Consider the following 22,854-nt stretch of genomic DNA (forward strand, 5'->3'; position numbering starts at 1 on the left):
TCCTCTCCGCACTCCGCCTTTCCTCCAGTAGCCTCCAGATCCAGACCCCCCGCCCCCCCCAGCCAACCTGCCAGTTCCTTTGTCCCTCTCTACTGTTTCCTAGCAGCCATCCAGGAGTGAGGAGGAGGAGGAGGAGGAGGAGGAGGAGGAGGAGGAGGAGGAGGAAGGTGGTGGGCGGAAGTAGTCTCCACTAATAACAATGCAGAGCCACCAGCAAGCGGCCCCCCTCCTCTCCGCATTGCTCCTCTCCTCTCGTCCTCCCTCTGCATCACTCCTCCCTGCTTCGCTCCCTTCCTCCCCTCTCCTCCCCTCCCCTCCCCTCCCCTCCCCTCCCCTCGAAGAGCCTCTCCTCCTCCCACCTTTCTGACTCTCCTCTGCTCCTTCTCCTCTCCTATCTTCTAGCCTTGTCTCCACGTGGCTCTTTTTTCTCCCGTCTCCTCATCCTCCCCTAAATCCATCATTTATCTTCACTCTGTCTGACTCTCAGCCTATATGTGTGTCGGTCTCTCAGTTTGTTTGTCTGCCTTTCGCTCAGTCTCTGTCTGTCTCTTTGTCTGTATTGGTATCCCTGCTACCAGTGTGCATTCTGTCAGCTTATATATGTATATATATAAACACTGTATATATATGTTTTGGACATTTTTGTCCTCCTGCAATCTGTTCCTAAGCGCAACAGCTGGCAATAGCTACCGGCACGGCAAACGTTGCCGTTTTGCGTTTGCAGAAATAGTTATTTTGGGGCAGAACAACAACCCTGGGCTGTGACAACAACCTGATCGTAGACGGGCTTAGTATGCGTGGGCCTTCCATGTCTGGTGGGGGCGTGTGTGTGTGTCTGTGTGTGTGCACGTGTGCCCGCATGGTTTACATTCAGCCATGGGTAAATCAAATCTTATTACTGCATAAATCCTATTGGCTTGCTGCATATAGCAACGAATCCACTTCGGCACATTATGATAATTAGTCGTTTCCAGTCATGGAATAGTCCTACGACACGCGGGCGATGAGGAAATCATCTGTCTTTATTGCGGATAACTGCTCTCACCTTCATTGTCTTTATGGGTTTGCCTCGCCCCGCCCCCCCCACCCTACTCCCCTCCTCTGACCTCTCACTCCACTGGAATCCTGTTACAGCACTTCTTTGCTATTTAAGGCCGTCCCCCTGGGGTGGCAAAGGTCTGCAGTTAGACTCTGGATGTGCAAACGTGTTGATAGAGGGAGGAAGGAGAGAGCGAGAGAGGGAGAGAGGGAGAGAGAGGGAGGGAGAGAGAGAGAGAGAGAGGGAGAGAGGGAGAGAGAGGGAGAGGGAGAGGGAGAGAGAGAGAGAGAGAGAGAGAGAGAGGGAGAGAGAGAGAGAGAGAGAGAGAGAGAGAGAGAGAGAGAGAGAGAATTAGTTTGGCTGATGTCTGCAGATTTATCCCCTGCTGAAATACAAAGATTGGATTGTCGCCCCGCTCTCCGTACAGCGTGCTATCGTGAGACGGAGGCGCTGGTGGTGCACAGAGAGAATTTCGCTTTGTTAGGAAGAGAAGAGCAGGGATGCTTTGGATGGGGAAACATCCCTACCCGTGAGAGGGCAGGGGATAACCAGTAACAGATAGATTGGACTTGACGTAAAAAAAGCTAAAGAATTTAATATAATGCTGATTATGGCTAGATTGATGGAGGGATCTTGTGTTGTAATCTTGTGGTCTGTGGCCAAGAGATAGCTAGACCAAGACCCCTAATCATCAGCATTTTACGACTATAACTTTTTTATTCTTGATACTATTTACAAATGATTCATGTTGTTAAGGAACATGTAGCGGGGCCTCACTGTGGCCGTTGGGAATCAAACCCAACCTCCCAACCTGGCGCTACACTAGGCAAAACGTTATCCTGCTAGGCAGAAGCCCATATTACTAATCTCAGTCACACCTTCCCCGTGCCTTTGTTCTGTTAATCCTGTTAAGGTTCGTATTGAGGTATCTTCCTTGTTCCGATATAAACACAAACAAACACAGACAAGAGCATAATGCTGTTCAGTCGCCAGGTTAATCGCCACTGTGGTTGGCTTTCTTGGAATCATGTCGCTGTTGTTGTGTCTGTTGGTGATGCTGTTTCCTGGAGAGGAATGAGGTGACAAGAGGATGAGGAGAAGAGAAGTAGGATGAGTGGAGAGGAGGACAACAGGAGAGAATGAAAGGAGACAATGTGGATGAGAGAGGAGAAAGGAGATGAAAGGAGAAGCTTTTTATAAACTGATGTACTGGCATTTTCCGTGAAGGGAATCCTCTTCCATATAAACATGAATGGTTTTCATGTTCCTGTTTATACAATTCCTGATATTGGACGTGTGTGTGTGTGTGTGTGTGTGTGTGTGTGTGTGTGTGTGTGTGTGTGTGTGTGTGTGTGTGTGTGTGTGTGTGTGTGTGTGTGTGTGTGTGTGTGTGTGTGTGTGTGTGTGTGTGTCTGCTCGTGTTCTCACTCAAGGTTTATTTTTGAATGTGTGATCACAGTGAATTCATCAGCATGTCTGAGGTGAGAAAGATGGCTTGTATTCAGTCAAGTCGTACACACACATACACATTCAAACACTTCCACATTAGTAGACACACTCACGTCAACACAAGCATGCTCTCTCACACACACACACACACACACACACACACACACACACACACACACACACACACACACACACACACACACACACACACACACATTGACACACACACACACACACGCATTAACACAGGCACAGACACACTCACTCTTGCACTGATATACACACACTTCCACAAGATTAATTACATGCTTGTGCAGACATGGAGTTCCATTAGAGATGCTATTTTAATCTGCAGCATGGCGGCTGTGGAAACATCCCATAATGTACCATGTTCATTCTCATCACTCATCAATGAGGTTACTATTACATTATTGTTTCATCACACAGAAATGATGCTAGTATTGGTAGTAGCGTAACTGATATTACATTATGTTTTATTCATAAAGCATTATAAATAAGATAATATATTATATGATTTTATAATATAATGTTATTTTATTATTATATTGTAATTGATCTGATTAACTTTTGCATTTCTATCGATGTTCTTGCTTTCTTTCGTTTCATTATGCCGAAATACTTCAGACAGTGTGTGTGTGTGTGTGTGTGTGTGTGTGTGTGTGTGTGTGTGTGTGTGTGTGTGTGCGTGTGCGTGTTTGTACGTTTGTACAAACACATCCTATAAGAGCTATAAGAGCTAAAGTGCTAAAGTGGAAGGGGAGGTGGTGTTTGGGGGAGGAGTTTCTGGGGGGGAGGAGAACATGAAGGGACCTATGAAGACAAATGGCCTCTCTAGCATCCACATGTGCAGCTGGTGGGACAACAAAGAGCTACAATAGTCATGCATGTTCCTGGGCACCACTTGTATGGTGTACCTATGTGGTAACCTACATACTGTGCCTCATCTTTTATTCATTCAGCGTGTGTATATATATATATATATATACACACACACAAGAACAACCCATATATATATATATATATATATATATATATATATATAGAGAGAGAGAGAGAGAGATTGATATATATAGATTGATATGGATATAAAGACATATATAGCTATAGTTTTTTGTGTGTATATATATTTTTATATATATATATATGCGTGTATCTATATATAGTTACATAGATATCTGGGTTATTTTCTGTAGCCCATTAACACAGTTCCAGTCTCAAAGGACTTCACAGGTCCACATAAACATCCTTGAAGTAGGGCTCACTCCTAGCCAGGGAGGCTGGTATGTAGTGTGAAAACTACATAGAGATCTGCCTCTATAATACCGCCAGTTGTAGCCGCCTCCCATTGTGTCCAGTCGCTATGGAAACGTCAAGGCTACATATCGACTTATCGATATCAAGTTGGCTAGCCCACTAGGCCATTCCACTGGGTGACTAGGCCACTCCCCTAACCCTCTGTTTCAGTCAGGGGAGCTGAGCGGACGCGGAATAGTCCAAGGTCATTTCAGGTTTCATTTATTGGCCGTAGAAACTGCACTAATAGATTTGGTTAATAAAGGTTGACGGGGTGAAAGATGAATGGGTATTATATGCATAAATCCTTCATGTCGAGTGGTCTTTCAGAATGCCTTTCAGAAGATATGATCTGAATGAATACGACCCATGTCATCCTGTGAGAAATGGTTCTAGTTGGGTCAATAACAAGTCCTCAGTGATCGTCGTCACTTGGTTCTTTGTTTGTATATCAGATCAGTAATACTGCAATAATAACCAATGAACGTGATCATTTCTCTGTTAATTATCATGCTTTTGTTTTTAATGAATGCTGATTTAGGCTCTTGGTTGGCTTGGAGGTTATGGATAGTGATTGGATTGGTAGTTATTGGTTGTCGCTAGTTATGGGATTTGGTTTTTGATGGTTGACGGTTATGGGACATGTAATTGAGGGTTATGGCGTTAGATAGTAATAGTAAGTTATGGGCTTGGTTATGGCTAGTTATGGATTGGGCGACTCCCTCAGGCCAAGGCAGGCGTCCTCACGGCCGATAAAACAGCTGTGCTCTGGTGAGCCCAGCGCAGCACAAAGCAACTGGCAGGACTGCTGTCATCAGCACCTTCTGCAGCGATCCATCATCGCCCTTTAACCAAGAAACACCTCCTTCACTTCCAATATGCTACTCCCCTACCGATATAACACCCACCTCACTTTGAATAACCTCCTCCACCGTTATTAGACTGTCGTCGCAGCTAATGCACTCCTCTGCTCATGTAGCACTGTCCTCACTTTACATATGCGCCTCTTTCTTTGATTTCGTCTGTTCCTTTCCGACTGTCTCACGGTCCGCCTGTCTCCCTGTCCATCGCTTTATATCTCCTCTTCCTCTCTCAGCAACACTAAAAACACACACATACACACAGACACGCACACAGACACACACACACACACACACACACGCACGCACACACCGTTTTACTCAACCATCCCTGGAATCTGGTCTTTAACATGGCTGAATATAAATGAGCCTTGGTTCAGGCAGAGCAAACAGCTGTCAGTGTATTAGTGGTGTCGGTTCGATGTCAGGGCCAGCGATAGATCAGAGAATGTCCCGCCTAATTAGAGGACAGATAGACACCTGCTCGACTCTCACTGAGATCCATTTGAACTGTTGGTCTGATTCCATGATGTCTCCTAGAGATACTATTAGAGCCTGCAGCCTACTGCTTTTGGTCACCATCGCTTGGGCTACTGCTATCTCGTTTATGACAAGCCATGGTAGTCGAAGGCTGGGCTGTTTGAATCCTAGGTGCTCTGTCTATACGCCTCTTGGAGCAAGTGTGTCAGACCGCTATCTGCTACTTAAGTAATTCTCTCCCTATTTTAATTTAATTGTAGTTCAATTCTGTCTATTGTACATTTCCAATCATCAAAGGGACACGATCGACAGACACACTCACTTATATAATCCACTTTTTGGAGGCGGTTGAGAGTTGGTAATGACTGTAGGAAATGGATCTGTCTATGGATGTTTCCCTGGAGAGACTCCCTGTCTGTTGCAGTCTCCCAGCCAGTCCCACCCACACAGTCTGTGCTATCTCACTCACAACCCTACCCTGTACACACATGCACACGCACACACTACGTTATTTCACACTTCTGGGTCATTGTTTATGTGTCTCTCCTGAGAAGTGAAGCTCATTATAAATCATTTCTCAACTTTCCTTCCAGATTCTCCGCCTGTCTCTCTCCATCCTTTGGGAGATCCCCTTCACTCGCATGAAGACAATGTGTTGCCTTAGCCTGCGTCTTCTCTGTCTCCGTCTCCGTCTCTCTATCCCTATCTCTTTCTGTAGCACTATTTCAGTCTCTAGCTCTCTCTGCATCTCGTATCTCTTTTTCTATCTCTCTGTATCTCAACGTCTCTCCATCTCTCTGTGTAGCTCCTTTTCCACTTTTGTTGTTAAGTGAGATGGTTATTGTAGAGGTATTGTATTCCCATAAGACTAAGGCAAATGTATTTGTAATGCCTTTTAAAACACAAATTGTAGTTCCAAGAATGTAGGCAAGGGGAAGTTAAAATGTACAATAAACGCAGCCATGATGAGCACTGGATTATCAAAAGCGATGAAATAATGAAGATTATCGACTGTGAGAGTCTAAAGATTCTAGAGCTCGTCTTCTTAAAGTCTGAACCTCTGCCTTTTTCTATCGATCAATAAATTATAAGGGAAGTTGAATGTAGCTTTTAACGTGGCTTATATTCCGATGGTATGTGGACCACCTTGACTAAACCACTAATCTTGAAGTTGAATGTAGGTTGCTTAAAAGTTATACGTGAGTGGGTCGTTAAATCTTCCGGTGCTGTGAGCTTTGAACCCCTGGTCTAGTGTTCAGACAAGATCGGGAATGTTGTGGAATCTGCTTCATCTCGTGCCTTGATGGGAATGATGCAATAGACTTCCACGTCCGTTTCTTCTCGGTTGTGCTTACACCTCTTCTCTACTCTCTTTTCAGATCGTTCTCTCCAACCGTGATCTGGAAGATGTCCGTCATCTCAGTTTAAAAAACGTCAAGAACACCACAATAAGTAATCCGGAGCGAATGAGCATCCGTGAGATGACATCAGCCCGTGGCCACTCAGCTCAAACATCTCTATCAAATCAAATCCAAGCAGGAAAATAAATCCAGCCATCCGTTGGGGAAGCCATAGCTCCTCCTAAATGGCCAGAGGGCTCCAAGGGTGTCTTTGAGTGTACCAGAGGATACGATCACAAACATGAGTAGCCCACCTAGCCTCCAGGGACTGAGGGGGAGCAGCACGGGCCAAGAGATGCGGAACAAGACCCAGATCCCGCGGTCACACACCGGCGACGCCAACGCCAACCAGCCATGCCTGCCGGGGGGCCAGGGAGAGCGAGGGGTCCTGGGGGAGGACGGCTACCCCACCAGACGCCAACAGAACGTCATCCCCCACGGTGAGGCCCAACAGGGGGTCCAGCTGTCCCAGTACCGGTACCCAATGACCAAGGACGAGCAGGAAGGGGACCAGGACTTTGACGACGGGGGGAGTTTAAGAGACGGAAAAGACGAAGAAGGGCCGATGTCCATATCCTCCAGCTCCGCCGCCAGCTCAGCCTCGCTCGGCGGGAAGAGGAACGACAACGAGGGTGACCAGGGCGGAGGGTCGCGCCACGAACGACGGACCCAGGGAAGGCACACCAGCCACAGCTCTGAAGAGCTTGACGCGTGCGCGGACAGCCCGGGGGAGAGGGGGGAGGTGACGCCTGCGAGCCGAGGCAGGGAGCGGGAGAGGCGGAGGCAGGGAAGTCTCAAGGAGTCCAAGTCCGAGACCAATGTGTTCGCCTCCAGCTGTCTGACGGCCGTCTCTCTGAGCGGAAGTCTGGCCAGTGCGCTGGATGTCAGTGGCGTGGCGCCGCTCCCTCCTCCCAACTCCAACACCAGCCACCAGCCCAGCACGCACGACGCTACCTCAGCTCAGACCAGGAGGAGGGCGCCCGCTGTTGATTCCAACCAGAACTCCTCTCCCGCCCCGCTGCACCGGGGCCAGGAGGATCTGCAGGGTCACCACCTCAACCAGGGCTGGAGGCAGGAGGACGGGTGTCGCTATGGGAACGGGCTCTCATCCTCAGACGCAAGACTGGGCCTCCGGAGGAAGGGCGGTTTCGAGGAGAGGGTGTTACCGCCTCGGCGGCAGCAGTTGGTCCGTCCGCTCTGTCAGAGCGAGACAGGGAGGGGGTGGGGCTTAGCCGAGCCAATTGCCACAGCTGCGCAGAGGGAGCCTGAGCAGGCGGATTGTCAGAGTCAGGGGACCAACAAGAGGTTCCTGAAATCAGCCTTACGCGAACCCTCAGACGTCTCTCACCTGTACAACCTCCAGATGCTCTCTCAACGGAGACAGTCCAGAGAGCTAGCCTCCATCGAGGCCCAGTCTCTGGACAGACATCCGTCCACCGCGAGGCGTACCTCCAGCCCTTCCAAACCGCCTCCCAGCGCAGAGAACAGAGCTCAGGCCCAACTCACGTACAGGAGGAACTGCTCCAGCCCCAACAGGTCCACGATCGGAGCCAGGACGTCCACGCCTCCTCACTCTCCTCTCAGGACTCCCCAGGGATCTCCACGCAGGCAGCCCTCCATGTTCCTCGTCTCCAGGACTGCCTCAGGGCCTCGACACCCCCAGCCCCCTCCTGGGACCAACCCTGCTGTCGAGGCGTCGTCTCAGGGTACCAACACCGGGGGTCTGAGACCCCCGGTTAAAACCAACATCAGCACAAGTGGAATCCCCAAAGCGCCTGCCAACCACCACCAGCATCAGCAGCAGCAGAGCTCCCCGAACCGTTACCCCCACACAAACCCCAGAGAGACCCCCCCGTCCCCCAAGGGGAACCTGAAACCCAAGGGCGTGCGTCCCAAGATCATCACCTCCGTGCGCAAGAGTCCCCAGATCAGGGCTCAGGCGGTGGACGGGTCTTACCAGGTGTCCTCTCTACCCTCCAGGCTCACCGCGTACTCCCACACCCAGACCAGCCCCCCCGAGGCCCCCCAGCGAGACTCCCCCCCGGACGCCTCCTCCGGGGTCCGGGGCCCGGCGGTCTTCAGCGCCTCCAACCTCCTCTACGAGAGGTACCGCCAGGAGGTCCAGTCCAACATGTTCCCTCCACAGGGAGCCATGAGAGGCGGAGCGAGGGCTCCCCCCGGCCACACGCACACTCTGCCCACCACGCACACTCTGGCGGGGCCGCACGGACACCCCCATAGTCACACGGCGCCGCCCAAGCTGGCCGGCAAGGGAGACCACTTTTACGGGACATCGAGTGACAAGAGTGCCCCCCCAGAGGTAGGTAGTAAGGAGTGACAGTTGGCCTTTAACATTATAGTTCATTTTTTAGAGATTCTCTGTGAAAGACAATAGCAATGTTGGGACTGTAATAGACAGCATTACAAAGGGTTTGTTCATCGAGTTACTTAACCTAACAGAAGCACTGCTTTGCACAGCTTCATGTTTAAGTATTTAACGGGGGATTTAGCCACGAAGAGCAATTAAATCTGTCTGACAGGAAAGCGAATCATCTGCAAAACCAGCAGGAGCAAGCAAGAACACGTTCCTTCATGTACCCAACAGGCTGTATGAAGAACGTTTTAATTGTACAACCTTTCTGCTGATATTTTTTAAGCGACAGCAGCTCGGATGGCTCTTAAGCGCGTTGTCTTTTGTTCTAGACGGGCAGACCAGCCAGCTTTGGAGGACTCTCCAGCGATGACACCAAGATGGCTGCCCAGGTGGGAGGAACAGGAAGTCTGCTGCGCTCAGGGAGGGGCCTCCGACTGGGCTTGGGAGCCGTTGCCAGGACAACCACTGGCTCAGTCAAGGGAAGGGGGCCTGCACAGGCTCAAAGGTCAAGTCTAGTCTTCAGCCAATCGGTTCAGGCTATGAGTCGCGTGGGCAGTCAAAAAAGCCAAGAAGGTAAGAAATAATAACAATAATTCATAGATACAACATGTGTCTATGTGGTTACTCAATGCTTTGCAGTGTTATGTGAAGATTTTACTTTGCATTTCTGTTGCATGACAACCTCCTCCTGCATACGACGAGAATAGATACTACTGTATTCATTCTCAATTAAGTTCTAGTTATATCATTTCGATTCAGGCACAGCACCAAGAAGCTAATATTACTTATGTTAGGAAACCTTGAGCTAATTATGTCTTTGCTTCTGAGGCAGAGAAGTGATGTAACAGAGCTGCCTCATCGTCCTATACTACATGTTACCAGGCAGTCTGGGGACTAACTCCCCCATCATTAAAATACTCTGATCTGATTGGTGGATGTGAGAACATTCCAATGGGAGTTTACCCACTTCAGATATCTACCGTTAGAAAGTAGAGAATAATTGGTGTGTGTTCTGATGAGCAGAGTTACATGAACACACATTTACAGTAAGTACAAACATTAATGCATAAATACATCGGTACATGTGTACACATAATGCATTCGAAACATACATACAGACTTATTTACGTGAGGGCAAACCTTGCAAAACATATGAGTGAGGGAAATAAAAGTGATGATGGATTATGCAAAAGACAACCCCTTGAACTAATCCTCCCACATCGCATTTCTCCAAGGAGATGACATATAAAAAAGTACATCTGCAAATTATGCAGATTCCGCAGCCGACTGCAGCAGTCACATTTGCATCACTGCTCAGCAATCATGGGTGGATTGAAGTGTGAAGCGGGCACGTAGTTGCGCATGGCTCCAAGCCAGTGCTGTTAATGACCTGCATATTTTATCCAAGTTTTTTCAGAGGATACAGTCATACACATACTTTCACACACGCACACTAACACACACACACACACACACACACACACACACACACACACACACACACACACACACACACAGAATAATATGACCACACACACACACACACACACACACACACACACACAGAATAATATGAACACACACACGCACACACAATCTGCAGCTTCACACACAGAACAGATTACAGATAAGCCTGTTATTATCCATCATCATTTTCTTCAATCCATATGTATGGGGTTCCTAGCGGTTGTGCTTGGTCCCTGGGGGCCCCCGGTGCTGCTGGGCCCCTGGGGGGGGGCTCCTGCTTTTGAAGTCTAAAGCAAATTAGCACTAAGCTAATTCAGTCAGTTCATAATGCTAGCATAATTCTTCTCTCCCCTGTATGGTTACGCATCCACCTAGCTATCGTCAATATGAAGGGTCTAAGTGGAGCATAGGTCAGGGGCTGTGGGCTTTGGCACCGGTGTATGGGAACAGGCTGCGGAGAACCAGGATGCCCATAACAGCAAAAGGGGCCGCTCTGTGAACCATTTGTTACCATGTCTTCATTTCCTCTGGGGAAATAACCTAACCAGCTAGGGAGTAGGGTAGTTAAAATAGCTTGGCACTCAGTGCTAGTCACTGCCACATTTGCATACTCCTGAATAGCAGTAACAAAACATAAATACTTTGATGGAATGTAACTATTCTTTTAAGATATGCCTTCCTTGGGCTTCAAGTGTTGAGTGCGATAGAGGGGGTGAGAGCCCGTTCCTGGTCCCAAGAACTGATACAATTATACTAGCTACATTTCATCCATCCAATCCTCCATCCTTTGGTCCAAGCTCCCACCCTTCCATCCTTCAATCCTCGGCTCTAGCCAAGGGAGGAGGTGTCCTTGCCAATGACACCAATGATGCCAACAATCTATTATTTACCAACGACCTACATACCTATCGTCCATCCATCCTACAATCCACCCTACATCCTACATCCTGCACTTGTCCTTGGGCAAGATGTCTCACCTTCCCTGCTCCCAATGAGCCTGTTATCAATGTTGAGGTATGTGGGTCAATATATGTAGGAGTGTGTGTGTGTGTGTGTGTGTGTGTGTGTGTGTGTGTGTGTGTGTGTGTGTGTGTGTGTGTGTGTGTGTGTGTGTGTGTGTGTGTGTGTGTGTGTGTGTGTGTGTGTGTGTGTGTGTGTGTGTGTGTGTGTAAGATATTGTGACCATGAATGTGTGGCTGAAGATGACCATAATTGTGTGGCTGAATGTGACCATGAGTGTGCGTGAACGTATTTGACAATACAATACAGTCTGTTGATATGAATGATCCGGACTATTTCGCCCTATTTGAGTAACCAGAACAGAAGTAGAGTGTAGACATGGAGGAGAAAGAGGGGGAAAACCACCATCTTCCCCTGCCAAAGTATTTTCTCCCTGGCGTTTCATCCATGAGCTCAGCGAGATTTGTCCCAGGGTGGGGGCTGGCGTTACCCCATAGAGAGCAGAGGGGGAACCAGGCTATGGGTAATGGGCAGGAAAGCCGAGCCAGCTAGCCCTATATCTCAAGCCAGCAGGATATAACACCACCTAGCTCGGAGTGTGTGTGTGTGTGTGTGTGTGTGTGTGTGTGTGTGTGTGTGTGTGTGTGTGTGTGTGTGTGTGTGTGTGTGTGTGTGTGTGTGTGTGTGTGTGTGTGTGTGTGTGTGTGTAAAATTTGCATCTGTATGAAATATTTCATTTGGCATATTTCAAATATCATAGACCGTGTATGAAGGCAAATACGAATTGCTTGTGACTTCAGTGGCTTTCATAATTTAGTTTTTTTCTTCCTCTCCCCAAATGTGCCATGCTATCTTTCAACAGATTTTTTCTTCAGATTTTCTTTTATCGTTTTTTTCCTTACACAGCCATCTTCCTCTCATCCCCTTTTCCCTTTATTCCCATCTCCAGAAGGGGAAAATGAAACTACAAATGAAACTCAGTTCAGATGTGTTCTGTTGCATGCGAGCAAAACGAAGCAAACTGTAACCCGAATGGCTTCATTTCCTGTGCAATAAATCACTCAAGTGTCATTCAGTTCATGAATGAGGAACTGAGCAGTGCCTTAACGATGTCATGGGTAATTGTGATTGTGATCAAGAAAAAGATATTGATAATCCTTAGACAGTGATTACAATTGCAAAAAAAAAAAAGATTTGTCATGATATCGGCAAAAAAATGAGTTACATTTTGCTTTAGTCCCCAATATGAGCAGCTGGCTCTACATTGCTTGACTTTACACATTAGGAGCTACCACCCTGCCTGTAAGAATGCATTATGAAGAGGCTGGCTGCAGCTGTTTCCTGGAGCCTACTGGGAGCTTAGTCAACACAGGAGGAGAGAGGCTGAGCAAACACATTCTGGCTTGTGTCCAACCTCCCACACATCTCCTGAACTTAGACCGAGACTCAGACGGTATGACTAGTACGTTTCTGTCTGCACACTCATATACTGTGTAGATGCAAAGGTAGATACATAAGCAGATGCTTTGCATGCGCTTGCACACATAAACGGATATCAGTGGCGCTGTTCTTTCAGCACCACAGTGTGTGCTGAAACCCTCCTGTGAGTTGGAACGTGGAGGTTTTTGCTCCACCAGCTGATCATGTTGGGACTAGCAGGGGAGAGGCAAGCTGCCATGCTACATGTGCTCCGTGCTGCTTTTCTTTCCATCCTTGTCTCTGTCACTGTATGTAATGAGTTCAACCAAGGACAATGCCTTGGATAAATAAGGTATAGCACCCTCCGGTATAGCACGTCCTGTTATTGGAAAACAACGCACGGCGGGGGTGGTGTTTCGGCCGAGGTCGAAGCCGAGGTTGTTGTTGTAGCCATTATGTAAGCCAACCCCCAAGAGTGGTTTATTCAGCTTATACGGCAGTTACCAATAATGATTACGCATACGGTTGACTCATCTATAATGTTATAGGGTTTTTATGGACTTGAATCAGCTGACATGTTTTTATTACTTTGAGAATATTTATTTTGCATTGTCAATCAAAAACATTGAGCCAATAGTTATATTTCAGTGTTGTTATTAATGTCGGATTTTCAGAACATTGATTCAGTACTGAGAGAAGGCTGAGGTGTCCAGTTATTGAAAATAATACACACCCTTGGAACTTTATGGATACATTTGGATAAAATATTCAACAATGCTTTGGTACAACATAATATACGATCTACAATATATATCCCAGAAAGAGCACTTGGGTGTTAGCTTTTGATCCCTGTTTTGAGATGGGACCTCTGCAGGCTTCTCCTGTGTTCAAACCAGAGGATACGTTAGAGCCGATTACATCATAGATTAATACGAAGGATGATTAAGTTAAATTCTGATCTGGAGTGAAAGCAGTGCATCATGGGAAAGCAGTAGGAGAACGCTAACATAGTTGTATAAGGATCCTCACAGAACCGCTGATCCTCTCGCTTACAGAGGACCAGAGTGCCGCTGCCCCGCCGACCCACCCTGCCCCAGCCCCGGCTCCAGCCAACCCCCAGCTCCAGAACCAGCTCCAGACCCAGCTCCAGACCCAGACCCAGACCCAGACCCAGACCCAGACCCAGACCCAGCTCCAGCCCCCGATCCAGACCCAGACCCAGCTCCAGACCCAGCTCCAGACCCAGCTCCAGACCCAGACCCAGACCCAGACCCAGACCCAGACCCAGCTCCAGCTCCAGACCCAGCTCCAGACCCAGCTCCAGACCCAGCTCCAGACCCAGGCCTCCAGCAGGTCTCTGCAGCCCAGGGCCAGCCACTCAGGCCTGCGCGCCCCTGGGTTCACCTCTAGCGTGCGGCTGGGCCCCACGGGCCGGCTGGCAACCTTTGGCTTCGCGAGGAGCTCCAGCGTGTCGTCTGCGTCCTCGGCCCACTCGGCTGACAGCGCCAACAGCGCCCCCTCCAGGGCCACCCCGCGTGAGTACCTCTTTACCAGCCTGACTGGTGTGTGTGTGTGTGTGTGTGTGTGTGTGTGTGTGTGTGTGTGTGTGTGTGTGTGTGTGTGTGTGTGTGTGTGTGTGTGTGTGTGTGTGTGTGTGTGTGTGTGTGTGTGTGTGTGTTCATTGGTTGGTCGTCCGTTCGGCTGGAAGGAGTTAAGGTTACCGGAGGGTTCATAATTCACCTTTAGTGTCAGGATGTTTTGAGCAAGGCACTTAACAGTTCCTGACAAGTGGATTGTCGACATGGTGCGTGAAGGTGTGGATTGGTGAATGTAAGACAATGGTAGCAGCCATAGAACTACTATAGTATATATAGTTCCATACTCGCTACATAAATGCAGTGTAAATAAAGTCTAAACCCAGTTTAGATCAGTTCAACCAAAATAAAAGTATGGGTATTCTGGTTCCATCTCCCTGCAATGTAATGGAGATAACGGCTGTTGACTGCCGTTATCATTAATAATTAATAATAAGAAAGCTTAAGACAGAAGAAGATGTGCAAGTCTATTTTTATATCTAAACCTTGTAAGATGTATGGGCAGGTTGTGTTTGTTCATAGGGAAGACAATTTTAGGTATGACTATATGGTATGGGTGATGATTATTGAGGAAATCGAGCCTGAGGAACCAGCCTTGGTGCCAGTGGGGGCAGTTGGCCTGTTTGGGTGTTAATCTGGTTAGATATCTGGTGGGCTAGTTGGATGCCTGTTTGGCTTTGTGGTACTGTTGCTGTATGACTGTTTGTCTAACTAGTTGTCTAGCTGGTGGCCTGTGGGTCTATCCGGTGGGCTAACTGTATGACTGTTGGTCTATCTGGTGGGCTAGCTGTAGGCCTGTTGGTCTATCTGGTCGTCTAGCTGGTGGCCTGTTGGTCTATCTGGTCGTCTAGCTGGTGGCCTGTTGGTCTATCTGGTCCTCTAGCTGGTGGCCTGTTGGTCTATCTGGTGGGCTAGCTGGTGGCCTGTTGGTCTATCTGTTGGGCCAGCTGGTGGCCTGTTGGTCTATCTGGTCGTCTAGCTGGTGGCCTGTTGGTCTATCTGGTGGGCTAGCTGGTGGCCTGTTGGTCTATCTGTTGGGCCAGCTGGTGGCCTGTTGGTCTATCTGTTGGTCTAGCTGGTGGCCTGTTGGTCTATCTGTTGGTCTAGCTGGTGACCTGTTGGTCTATCTGTTGGTCTAGCTGGTGGCCTGTTGGTCCATCTGTTGGTCTAGCTGGTGGCCTGTTGGTCTATCTGTTGGTCTAACTGGTGGCCTGTTGGTCCATCTGTTGGTCTAGCTGGTCGCCTGTTGGTCTATCTGGTGGGCTGACTGGTGGCCTTGGTTGGCTCGGCCGGCTGTGGTCTCTGGCCGGTTGGCCGACCAGCAGAGCGTCTCAGAAGCCGGCATGGTTTTTTAATGTGACCTACTTGAAGAGTGTTTTGCTCCTCTTCTCCCAGTTACAGTTGACGTAGGAGCCTCCACTCTCACGCACGTCAGCCCCCCCCCCCCCCCCCCCTGTTATGTCATCACTCTCATCCTCTCTTGTGGTTTGAGTTCTCCTCTCTCATCTGAGAGGAGGAGAACACGAAGTTCTGGGTGTGGGGGTGGTGGGGGGTAGATCTGTTTGGAGAAGGCTTTGGGGAAAATAAGATTGTGGTGGAGCCATGCTGTGTGTGTGTGTGTGTGTGTGTGTGTGTGTGTGTGTGTGTGTGTGTGTGTGTGTGTGTGTGTGTGTGTGTGTGTGTGTGTGTGTGTGTGTGTGTGTGTGTGTGTGTGTGTGTGTGTGTGTGTTTGGGGAGTTGAGCGTGCATGTGGATGATGAACCACATGGTAACCTTCTTGTTTAGGCACTACATGGGGTTTGTAACCTTTACCTGGCAGCTCTCTGACCACCAGCATCTCTCTGTTCTGACTGTTAGATGTCCAGCCCCCCCTCCACCCTTCTCTCTCTCTCTCTCTCTCTCTCTCTCTCTCTCTCTCTCTCTCTCTCTCTCTCTCTCTCTCTCTCTCTCTCTCTCTCTCTCTCTCTCTCTCTCTCTCTCTCTCTCTCTCTCTCTCTCTCTCTCTCCACCTTTCTCCCTCCAGTCTTCTCTCCCATCTCACTCCACCCACCAACAGCTCTCTATTTCCTCTCTTCTTTTCCTCTCCCATCTCACTCCCCCCCCTTGTCCTTTCCTCTCCCATCGTGCTAGTCTTCTCTCTCTCCCCCTCCTCTCCTTCCCTTTCTCCTCTCCCTCACTGCCTTATTGAGGCCAGGCATCACAAAATGTGTGTCGAGAAATGATGTTTAAATGAAGTTTCTGATATATTGTTTCTGGCACCATTCTCATCGCCTCAATCTCCTGAAGGCCAATTCATGCATTAGTGTTTGCTTGATTGGAAACTGTTTCAATTCTGCTCCAATAATACTTTACACGCATTATTGGATTAGAATACAAACCTGACATGAAATATTGAACTTCAATGACCCTGAGACAACATACAATGGTTAATGTGTGTGTGTGTGTGTGTGTGTGTGTGTGTGTGTGTGTGTGTGTGTGTGTGTGTGTGTGTGTGTGTGTGTGTGTGTGTGTGTGTGTGTGTGCGAGCGCGCCTGTGCGCCTGTGCATTTGTGCCTGTGTGCGTGTCGAAAGTGGCATATTGATTTCGATCATTAATCAAATGCTTAGCCCTGATGTCTAGAATTCCCATGGGAAATATGCTGTGTGTGTGGGCTTGTGTTCGTGTGTGTGTGTGTGTGTGTGTGTGTGTGTGTGTGTGTGTGTGTGTGTGTGTGTGTGTGTGTGTGTGTGTGTGTGTGTGTGTGTGTGTGTGTGTGTGTGTGTGTGTGTGTGTGTGTGTGTGTGTGTATATAGATTATTCCCATAGATTTGAGCTCATTTCTGAGCCTCCAAACACACCCACACACAAATGAACTGAACCATGTCAGTTGGATTGACAAATTCAATATTAGCTGGCTAGGATGCGGATGTCCATAATCTCAGCAATGGTGGAATCCATCACTACACCAAACAGTGTGATCTCTGCACAGTGTCTGCTCCACCCAGCCAGCAAACAGCTGATGGCGAAAACACAAGATGGTGGAGGGAAACAAAGTACATCCTCAGTGAGATATTAAGGCCGTTTCACAATAAAAGGTTTATTGATTGGGATAACCAAACCGGTATCAATTCTATAATCCACATCACGAAGGACAGGTGGAGGTGTAGAGAGACGAGGTGGAAATTGAGGAGGAGAGAGGGCAAGAGAGGAGGATGGGAATTGAGTTGAAGGGGAAGAGAGGTGGGGGAGCAGAGTGGTTGAGGTGGAGGAGTTGAGGTGGAGGTGGAGGTGAAGAGGGGTGTAGAGGAGCAGGGAGACAGGAGAGGTGGGGTTAGAGGTAAGAGAGGTGGTGTTAGAGATATGTCGGCGGAGCGGTGGTGCTAGAGGTAAGAGAGGTGGTGGAGAGGCGTGGCAGCAGATGCTGTGGCTCGTATCTGGCCTGTGACTCACAACCGCTCACCATGAGCAGATGGTTTCTATGTTGCTTCTTCCCAAGCACATGCAAACACGCACACGCACCCACGCACGCACACACGCAGCCATGGGCAAGCACGCACGCACATGCTTGCTCACTCAGACACCCTCTATGGAAGGCAAAAAGTATTAAACATACGCCTCATTGTAGACGTGTATTCATAAAAATTTTACTAAACTACGACTTTGCTTTCATAACGCCTCATCATTCCTGATGGAGCTAATTTGAATAATCATCAATATGATGTTAATATATAAAAATACATAGAAATATGCAATAGAAATTGCATATTCCTTGTCTCATCACACGCTTTGAATGCAGGATCCTGTGATGATGCTTGCTACTCAAATACCCAATTAAGTCCAAATGCAAAAAATCTCCAATGAGCCACCTCCACTATCAAGTCTTTATAACGTGTTTAACGTGATAAATAGCCTGTTAAAAAGCTTTCCTAAACACGTCTTTTATGTTGTTGAGGAAAAGCGACATAAAAACAGCGTTTTGACCCGCTAAATTTGTGTCTTTTCAATTTTAATGATGACACGTCTAAAAGCGGGCGTCGTTTTTACCCCTTTGGACTTCCATGCACACACGCTTATGCACGAATACACGCACACCAGCACTCAAAATTGCACCCACTTACATTCACACACACACGCACGCACGCACGCACGCGCACACACATGCACACACACACCAGTAGAGATCTAATTAGGTGCCCTGATTGGCTCAGGCTTACGTATCCCAGCAGAGGTGTCAAACACGCTGGTGGTGCTGGCGGTGGGTTTATCTGTGGATCTGTGACAGTGTGGACGGGCTGAATCAGCCTTTTCATTACCTGATAAGCACCGTGGGTGTGCCATGCAGCTGCTTGTTAATCAGTATTTATCAGCTTAGACTCAGACCCCCACCCAGCTGGGGATTCTGGGTAATATATCCTCTCACTCTGGTTCCCCTGCCGCTAATTATTGTTTTAAGCAATTAGTTCACGTTGTTGAGCTACATTGTTAGGGTAGATTGTTGTGTGAGTTTGGAGACCGTGGGCGGTGTATGCATAAATATAGGGGTAAACCAATTGGATTGAAAACACAAGTGGCCCTATGACACTGTTTATACACCTCAGCTTCTTGGGGATAGTCTCTGGGGAGGAGGCTGTGGTTAGCCATCAGGATTTCTCACTGAGGTTAAATCAGTGGCGTAGGAGAAAGACCCTGTTGCTTGTTTTGATTTGGAACCACTCTCCACATTGGAACCACATTGATTCCAGACTCACTATGTTCTGTTTCCCACTGCCATGGTCTCCTCCTCTCCCTTGTCTCTCCTTTCCTCCCCCTTCGCTCTTTTCCTCTCCTCTTTCCCCCTGTCTGATAACTTCTAAGTTTAGTCTGGATTAAATGACAACAAATACTTAGAAACTACAACAGATATATAGATATATATTGTGTATATTTTTATATATATACAACTAATAACATAACACAAGTTAACAAAGAGAGAATTTACGTGAGAACGTATTTCCGTCTCCCTTATTCATGATATTCATGATGTGTTGGATTTATATATTCTGTGATGTTTGTCAGCTGGCAGGGGACAGAAGGTCTGTGGGCTGCAGCTGACAGCTCTTGTGTCAGGATCTAATCTCTCTCTGTCTGTCTCTCTCTCTCTCTGTCTGTCTCTCTCTCTCTCTGTCTGTCTCTCTCTCTCTCTGTCTGTCTCTCTCTCTCTCTCTCTCTCTCTTCTTCCTCTCTCTCTCTCTCTCTTCCTCTCTCTCTCTCTCTCTCTCTCTCTCTCTCTCTCTCTCTCTCTCTCTCTCTCTCTCTCTCTCCTCTCTCTCTCTCTCTCTCTCTCTCTCTCTCTCTCTCTCTCTCTCTCTCTCTTCCTCTCTCTCTCTCTCTCTCTCTCTCTCTCTCTCTCTCTCTCTCTCTCTCTCTCTCTCTCTTCCTCTCTCTCTCTCTCTCTCTCTCTCTCTCTCTTCCTCTCTCTCTCTCTCTCTCTCTCTCTCTCTCTCTCTCTCTCTCTCTCTCTCTCTCTCTCTCTCTCTCTCTCTTCCTCTCTCTCTCTCTCTCTCTCTCTCTCTCTCTCTCTCTCTCTCTCTCTCTCTCTCTGGCTCTGGCTCAACATTGGTCTTTCTCATCACATGCATGTGTGCAGCCTTAACCTTGGCTTCCTCTTGTCACACATTGTCTACCTGTCATCCCTGCATTGTAGGACGGAACCTGTGGGTGTCTGAATGTTTATGTATGATTGTGTGTTTATTTTCCATGTGTGTTGAAGTGTGTCAGAGGAAATGAAACGTCATTATCAGCTGCTGTTGAATGCATTGTGCGGTTATTTTCAATGAGCCAGCATTGTCCGCATGACAACAACCACGGCTACGAGCAGAAACTTTCCGACATGCAATCATTTCTAAATACTTTTCTTGAACGACTTTACCTTGCTGTTTATTGTCGTCATCCGTTTAACTTTACCATAGAAGGAGAAAAATCGAAGGAGAGACAGTTTTTCCAAGTAATAAATATGCAACTACAGCCTAAATTAAAATAATGAAACATTCGATGAATCAGCTTTTGCTCTGTAGACGACCAGAGCATTGTTTTTCCATGATCATATGCTTTTGAACTGGCTTGAATGCCCCTCTCTGTTAATTTTTTGTCTTTTGAATCAATCTTGGTGTACTTTCAAGTGCTGTGCTTTGCCTCTCTCTCTTTCTCTCTCTCTCTCTCTCTCTCTCTCTCTCTCTCTCTCTCTCTCTCTCTCTCTCTCTCTCTCTCTCTCTCTCTCTCTTCTAAGCCAGTCACTCCATTCGTTACTTCTTGCTGTAAACCCCATGCTGTTATCAGCATGGATAGCTAATCATTGTGATTCGTTTTTGATGGAGTTTTTGTCAAGCCTTACCATTGAAACCCAGTGTTACTGCGTCAGCCCGAAGGTAATAGGTGGAAAATAGGGCGTGTTAGAAGGGTCAGGCTGATGGCGCACCGTGTCCTTGACTGCCTAATGAGAGGAGAGTACCATGAACACTCTGGCCAATCAGGTCCGAGAGGGGCCACGCGACGGCTAATTAATTCCCCCCACGGTTGCCAAATCATTTCCCCGCCCAGACACATGCACACAATATGCAAATATGTTCCTAGCGGCCCCTCAATTCGGTTTAGATTATTTTGTCTATGTTCAACATTCGTAGACAAAATGGTAAACAGCTAGCAAGTCCTTTAGCAATTAGCAGCATAAAGGACAACATTTAGACCTTTCTAAATGACCTTTTTTTTTTTTGCACAATTGTTTCCAAGACATAACATTAATTAAACAGCGGGATCCACAGCTCCTAGCAACAGCCCTTTCCTCTACCAATAGGAGAGCTAACCTGTGAATTATTAACCAATTGTGGTTATGCTGAGGAATCAGCTACACATGGGATAATTGGTTGGTAAACGGTTACAAATCATTTGGTATTTATTCACACATTATGCACTATGCTATACAACAAAGTGGATTGCAGTGAATCTTTTCAGATGTCATTCAAGCAGGTAGGGTTAAGGCAGCAGGTAGGGGTTAAGACTGCTCATGGTCCTAACCTTCCCTAAGATCTGGATGTTTTTTAATTGCATCACCAGATTTCAGAGTCTGTTACATCTGATATACGATCTGGGGAGTTTTTACACCCGATAAAGTTGTCTATTTATTATTCATCATATTTATTATTCCAGCTCTGTGTTTGCACTTTCAGTGTCAGGCTGTGTGGGTGGTGGTGTGGTGTGTGTGTGTGTGTGTGTGTGTGTGTGTGTGTGTGTGTGTGTGTGTGTGTGTGTGTGTGTGTGTGTGTGTGTGTGTGTGTGTGTGTGTGTGTGTGTGTGTGTGTGTGTGTGTGCGTGCGTCTGGTGGCATTGAGATTCATGAGGTTTTCAATCTGGCTGCAGATTGCTGTGTCTCGCCACAGCAGTAGCAGGGATAACTGCCCAGGACCCGATGTCTATCTCTGCCACTTACACACACTCTGATGGAGGTGTGGAGGTCAAAGCTATTCACTCCGCCGTTATCGATGTGTGTGTGTGCGTGTGCGTGTGTGCGTGTGTGTGTGTGTGTGTGTGTGTGTGTGTGTGTGTGTGTTTGTAGGCGAGTCCCTGTGCATGTGTGTGTGTGTGTTTTGTTAAATTGTGTGTGTGTGTGCGCGGTGTGCATATATGCTTGCTTGCGTGTGTGTGTGTGTGAGTGTGTGTTTATCATATTGTGTGGAGATGTGTATATGCCATTTTGTGTGTGAAGGTGTGTGTGTGTGTGTGTGTGTGTGTGTGTGTGTGAGAGTGTGTGAGTGTGTTGATGCCATTGTCTATATCTGTTAGTTTATCCTATCCTATTAGTGTATGAGTGTGTGTTTATGCTTTTGTTGAATGTGTGTGTGTGTTTATGCTATTGTGTGTGTGTGTGTGTGTGTGTGTGTGTGTGTGTGTGTGTGTGTGTGTGTGTGTGTGTGTGTGTGTGTGTGTGTGTGTGTGTGTGTGTGTGTGTGTGTGTGTGTGTGTGTGTGTGTTTATGCTATCGTGTATGTGTGTGTATGTTTATGCTAATGCTAATGTGCTATATGTGTGTGTTTCCTGCGTGCTTCCAGGACTCAGTGTGAGTGAGGACCCTCCCGTACAGAGGGGTCCAGCAGCGGCGGCAGCAGCACAGCAGCAGAGCGAGGTCGGAGGTGGGGGTCCCCGCCTCAACAGCAGCGGTAGCATCCAGCCCCCGTCCACCCCAGCCCTGCACCGCCGCTACCTGCCTGCCCAGCCCCGCAGCTCCCCTGCAGGTGAGATCACGCTCACAGGCTCCTTCAGAGCTCCATTCAGGCCTGAGTGAGAGCTGGAGAGAGAGAGTGGGCTGTGTTTTACTGCACAGAGCGAGTGTGGTGTTTTCTTAAAGATCTGGACGACGGACTGTTGAGATTGAAATCGTGATAGGGGAATCGACAAACAATGCAACCATCAAATTTCAGAGTTTTGTGACTTCTCCTTGAGCGAGACTTGGTCGGACACAATAACATGTCGAGAAAAAGTAAGTGT

The 22,854-nt window shown here is 47.8% G+C and overlaps 1 protein-coding gene across 1 annotated transcript in view; it reads left to right on the forward strand.

Moving 5' to 3' along the window:
- The window catches only part of mtus2a (microtubule associated tumor suppressor candidate 2a), a 43,079-nt gene that overhangs the window by 4,324 nt on the left and 15,901 nt on the right, over positions 1-22,854 (forward strand). The window contains exons 2-5 of the mRNA XM_060056889.1: positions 6,522-8,862; positions 9,246-9,489; positions 13,818-14,297; positions 22,419-22,601. Coding sequence (XP_059912872.1) covers positions 6,784-8,862; positions 9,246-9,489; positions 13,818-14,297; positions 22,419-22,601 — 2,986 coding nt within the window. The 5' untranslated portion in view covers positions 6,522-6,783. The remainder of the gene's footprint in view (positions 1-6,521; positions 8,863-9,245; positions 9,490-13,817; positions 14,298-22,418; positions 22,602-22,854) is intronic.

The sequence above is a fragment of the Gadus macrocephalus genome, chromosome 7, assembly GCF_031168955.1.
Source record: "Gadus macrocephalus chromosome 7, ASM3116895v1".
Lineage (NCBI taxonomy): Eukaryota > Metazoa > Chordata > Actinopteri > Gadiformes > Gadidae > Gadus > Gadus macrocephalus.